The 6,000-nt window shown below is 37.5% G+C and overlaps 1 protein-coding gene across 2 annotated transcripts in view; it reads right to left on the bottom strand.

The window, feature by feature from the left end:
* The window catches only part of LOC107583555 (PDZ domain-containing protein 8-like), a 64,995-nt gene that overhangs the window by 39,805 nt on the left and 19,190 nt on the right, over positions 1-6,000 (bottom strand). For both annotated transcript variants that reach the window (XR_001609050.1, XM_016269819.1), the window contains exon 3: positions 3,961-4,063. Coding sequence is in view for 1 of the 2 variants with exons in the window: in XM_016269819.1 (XP_016125305.1) it covers positions 3,961-4,063 (103 nt within the window). In the remaining variant the exon portion in view is untranslated. The remainder of the gene's footprint in view (positions 1-3,960; positions 4,064-6,000) is intronic.

Here is a 6,000-nt window from a genome sequence, read left to right on the forward strand (position 1 = left end):
GTTAATAATAAGAAATGTTTTTGAGCACCAAATCAGCATATTAGAATTATTTCTGAAGGACTAATGTGACACTGAAGGCTACTGTCTGTTGAAAATTCAGCTTTGCCATCACAGGAATAATTTACACAAATCAGTTAATATAAATTGTAATAACATTTCACAATATTACAGTTTTTATAAATATACTGAACAAAATTATAAACGCAACACTTTTGTTTTTGCCTCCATTTTTCATGAGCTGAACTCAAAGATCTAAGACTTTTCTATGTACACAAAAGGCCTATTTCTCTCAAATATTGTTCACAAATCTGTGTTAGTGAGCACTTCTCATTTGCAGAGATAATCCATCCACCTCACAGGTGTGGCATATCAAGATGCTGATTAGACAGCATGATTATTGCACAGGTGTGCTTTAGGCTGGCCACAATAAAAGGCCACTCTAAAATGTGCAGTTTTACTGTATTGGGGGGTCCGGGGGGGTCCGAAAACCAGTCAGTATCTGGTTTGACCACCATTTGCCTCATGCAGTGCAACACATCTCCTTCGCATAGAGTTGATCAGGTTGTTGATTGTGGCCTGTGGAATGTTGGTCCACTCCTCTTCAATGGCTGTGCGAAGTTGCTGGATATTCCCTCAAAACTTGCGACATTTGTGGCATTGCGCTGTGTGATAAAACTGCACATTTTAGAGTGGCCTTTTACTGTGGCCAGCCTAAGGCACACCTGTGCAATAATCATGCTGTCTAATCAGCATCTTGATATGCCACACCTGTGAGGTGGATGGATTATCTTGGCAAAGGAGAAGTGCTCACTAACACAGATTTATACAGATTTGTGAACAATATTTGAGAGAAATAGGCCTTTTGTGTACATAGAATAAGTCTTAGATCTTTGAGTTCAGCTCACGTAAAATGGGGGCAAAAACAAAAGTGTTGCGTTTATAATTTTGTTCAGTGTAGATCTAATATAATATAATAGATATAAATAGAGCAATAGTATCAACAATTACTAGGGTTGGTCAGTATTACCAAAATCATGGTTTAAGTAATTTTCTTATATCAAAATAAGTAACTGTATAACTATATTTATAAATACTGTCTATATAACAGTATTTATTACAATAAAGTAATTTTTGTTACAAAAACATCCAATTTATAGTAGGCTACAGCTGTGCTGCACATCATCTCCCATTTTTTTTTACATTGGCAAACACTAAAATTAATAGCAAAGAATTATAGTTTAATTAAAGTTGGATATTTTCTTGTTCATCTATCTATCTTTGACTTTTGACCCGTGCCATAGACAACAGTGTGCATGCATGTCTGGTTGTGCATGTGTATTTATTAAGGCAGCGGCTATTTGCACTAAGTGTAAATAGCATATTTTCTTAGCGATAGATGCGATTTACACGAAGGGTGTAGTAACACTAGGCATTTTGAACCATGCACGAGCCCGTTTGACCCCCAAAGCCTGGTTCGTTTGACTAGTGTGAGCGCTCCGTGCCTGCCCTGGCCCGGTTGGAAGAGGTGGGCCAGAGCACTGTACGCATGTAATGTGAGTGCTAACTGCGCTGGAGCACGGAACAGATACTATTTTGTGTGCGCTACTGTCATCATTACGACCGCAAGCATATTCTATTACTACTACTACACTACACTTTTCAATTAATGTAATTCAATCAAGTTCTCACCTTATTGATGAATTGGAGTTGTAGTCTGTGATTTAAAGCTGCAAATTCTATCATTAACGTCAGCTGCCTCTGTAATAATTCTCTGATACTCACAAGTGAAAATCAAGGCACGACATAAATTACACATTTATTAGGTAGAATATTAGCGAAAGTGGCGTTCTCCGTTATCTCGCACATGACGTAAGCGTGCTCAGGCCCGGAAAGTGTAGTGCAAGTAAAAAATTAAAAAAAAATGAATAAATATTTTTTTAATTCCAAGTGTGAGTGCAGGCCAGCTGGGGAGTGGGGATGGGGGATAATCGCGCTCGGGCTCGGTTCAAGGCAACCGTGCCTAGTGTGAGTTGAACCGAGCCAGAGCGCGATTATCCCCCCTTCCCACTCCCCCGCTGGCCTGCACTCACACTTGCACTAAACTTTCCGGGCCGGAGCACGCTTATTAAATTATAATTTAAGTTGATTTTCACTTGTATGTATCAGAGAATTATTACGGAGACAGCTGGCGTTAATTAAATAATTTGTAGCTTTACTCGCAAACTACATTTCCTGTTCATCAATAAGGTGAGAACCAGACCGATTATAAACCTAAATATACTTGATTGAATTACATTAATTGAAAAGTGTAGTGCAGTAGTAGTAATAGAATATGTTTGCGGTCGTAATGATGACAGTAGCGCACACAAAATAGTATCTGTTCCGTGCTCCAGCGCAGTTAGCGCTCACATTACATGCGTACAGTGCTCTGGCCGCACACAAAATTGGATCTGTTCCACGCTCCGGCGCGGTTAGCGCTCACACTGCATGCGTACCGCGCCCGAGCCCAACCGAACCGTGCCCTGGCCCACCTCTTCCAACAGGGCCAGGGCCAGCTAAACGAACTGCGCCAGAGCACGGCACGGAGCGCTCACACTAGTCAAACGAACCGGACTTTGGGTATAAAACGCGCTCGGGCGCGGTTCAAACCGCCTAGTGTTAGTACACCCTAAGTGCAAATAGCAGTATTTTTTAACAATATGCTATTTACACTAAGTACAAATAGCGATAGATTCTATTTACACTATGTTAAAATAGTAGGATTTTCTGCTATTTATACTACTTATTGCAAATAGTGGCAATTATCTGCACCTCAGTATTATAGTGCATTATAAAAAGAGTATGCAATAATAACGTATTGAGTATAAATTATAATTTTAAAGTGCCCCTATTATGGATTTTTGAAAATTAACTTTCATGCAGTGTGTAACACAGCTCTAAGTGGATGAAAACATCCTGCAAAGTTTTAAATCTGAAAGTGCACCGTGTATAAAGTTATTGTCTCTCAAAAGAAAGAGTCGACTCTGAATCATTGAAACAAGTTGTTTTTAAAACTAATCCCAAGCTGGTTCATGTTGACCTCAACATGAAACATTAGCATATTGCCCGTCCACTTGTTGGTCTTTTCAGTTGGTCTGAATGAAAATGCAAATTCATTCTTTGCCACTAGGTGCCGCTTTTGGAGCGGTAAAATAGCTGTTTCCCCGGTAATGCTGTACACAAAGCATCACAAACACTGCTTTATCAGGCATTACAGGCAAGATGAAATGGAAATGAGACCAATCTGATCAATCACCGCAGATTAGCGTCACGCAACGGAGGGGTTTGGAAAAATGAATCTTTGAGCGAATCGTTTGGGAGTCGTTGAGCAAGTAAGGTAAAAATAAATGCATATTATAAGACAATGAAAGTGTTTTTTGACCATGCATGCATGTCAACCTGATGTTGTGGACTCCCAAAACCAAAATATGAACCTTTCATTACCCATAATAGGGGCACTTTAAATCAAATTATTAAATGGATGCCACCTTATTGGGACAATGAAGCCCTCCCTACACCTACCCAATACTTTATTTTCAACTTTTTGATTATTTCCTTCATTTTTATTGAAAATAAATGCCTTTCCGATGTGATATGAGATTTGAAAAGGGAAAAAAAAAAGTTCGGCAAAAGGCGGATTCGAACCCGGGTCGATCGCCTCAAAAAAAAAAAAAAGACTACGTCTACGCCACCGGAGCTAACAACCGACAGCCTTCTTTTATAGTGTTGACTAGCCCTATCACACGTTTGTGGGTGGAGCTAGTGTAAACAGCCTTTGCCAACAAGGTGGGCTATTTGCACTTAGTGTAAATAGACACTCCGATTTATTAATGCATATCAAACATGCGTGTTTATGCATGTGCAGCACCCTCAGGCAGAGAGAAACACATGCAGCAGGGCAGCAGGACATGTAACGTGTACCTCTTTAATGGAGCTGCGAGTTTTTTCCCGCCATTCATCAGAACTGAGCTCTAAGGTGCAGTGAACATATGTCTCCCTTTCATATGAACCCAGGATAAACAACCTTTAGAGAGAACACAGAGAAAGAAAAAACAAAGTCATTTTTATTCATTTTAAAATACCAGTATATTTCAGTACATTATATACAATAACTGAATATGTGTTCGCACAAACAAATAATGCTGTGATCAAAAGAAATAGAATAGGGCAAATCTAGCTCTGAAACCTGATTAACAGTCATTGAGTTCAAATGACCGTTTATAAAGCTACCACTGCCATCTGCTGGCTAACGTATTTTAGAGCTAACAAACATTTTCATTACAAGCATTAAAAAGATTTATGGCTATAAAAATTTCAAGTAAATGCTGTTTTTTATTTTTTTTTATTCATCAAAACATTGAAAATTTGTATTATATTAATATCACATTAAATTAATGATATATAAAATTATTTTACTATTATTATTATTATTTCAAAATATTACTGTTTTCTCTCATTGTTGATCAAACAAATGCAGCTTTGGTGAGCTTTTTTTTTTTTTAATTATTGAATGGTAGTGAAAAGACTTTTGAATGATAGTGTAAATGCATTACACAATATAAAAATATAATACTTAAGAACAGATGTAAAGATTATTAAAGCCTTGTGATATACATAAAAGGTAAGAAGGAAAAGCATGACCAGACTATATTGCTTTCTGCGTATTGATAAAAAAATGTGACGCTTTCTCCAATAATAAATAAATATAAATTTCACCACATTTGTAACTAAGGCAGTGATGCCAATCCTGCTCCTGGAGGGCCTCCTTCCTGCAGAGTTGAGCTCCACTCATAACTAAACAATCCTCAACAAGCAAAACCCAACAGGCCCTCCAGAAGCATGACTGGTCACCCCGTTGTAAACCCTGATCAAGTTATAGTCCACTGTTGCCCTCTGTTGGTGGAAAAGCCCTGCACAGTTGAGACATAAACTGGCCCTTGCAAACACACACTGGAAGGCTATTTAACAGCAAGTTTACAAAACCCTCAAGATCCAGTGTGCAGACTACAAATTATGTGGCATGTGTGTGTGTGTGTGTGTGTGTGTATGTATACACATCAGGGTTGACTTGGGTTTGTAATTGTCAAAGGCTCTGCATTATTAATAGAAAGCCCATTATAAACACTATTGAAGTCTGTTAATAATCTGACAAAAACACAAAGACACACAATGGTGAGAAGAATACAGTTTTCGTTGCATTGTGTGTGTTTTCAAACACAACAGCTTGCAACCAGGCCATTTCAAATTTCATTGGCTTAGAATGTTATGGCTGTCTATGAGTGTTGTATCCCAAAAGAATAAGAAAACTGAACTGAACTACCCTGAACGGACACTTATAATGATTTCAGACTCTTTATATAAATCTTTTTGTACTATACTTTTATATGTGCTACTAATTTGAAGAACTACGTATGAGTAAAGAGAATTAAAGAAAACAAAGGCAGGTGTAAATTCACTTACCTACAAAATAGAGGCTAGCAATAAAAATGTTACTTTAATATATGGAGCCAGATCGGCCTCAAAAATAACACATTTGCAAAACAAAATTCATAAATGCACAACACAATTTACATTTACAAAATCCGATTCGTAAATTCAAAACACAACTCATAAATACACAAGTAAAAGCATAAATATTTCCCCAAATGCTCACACAAATGCATCTTACCTAAATAAATTTAAAATGTTTACACAAATATGTATATATCAAGTTCTTGAATTAATTTCCATCACACGTTTATGAATGATGTTACATGTATTTATGGATCGTTGAATCTGCATTTGCAAATCGTCACATGTGCGTGGACTGCTTTGAATTTGTTGTGTGGTATTTTTGAGACCTTCCTTGCAGGTTAAGATTCATAAATATCTTTTTTGGAGGATGTTCCGTTCAGCCAATCATGGTGAACTTTTAATCCACCAATCAAAACACTCTTTACTGAACAGACTCAAGAAGCTCAA

The sequence above is a fragment of the Sinocyclocheilus grahami genome, unplaced genomic scaffold, assembly GCF_001515645.1.
Source record: "Sinocyclocheilus grahami isolate Dianchi unplaced genomic scaffold, SAMN03320097.WGS_v1.1 scaffold54.1, whole genome shotgun sequence".
Taxonomy (NCBI): domain Eukaryota; kingdom Metazoa; phylum Chordata; class Actinopteri; order Cypriniformes; family Cyprinidae; genus Sinocyclocheilus; species Sinocyclocheilus grahami.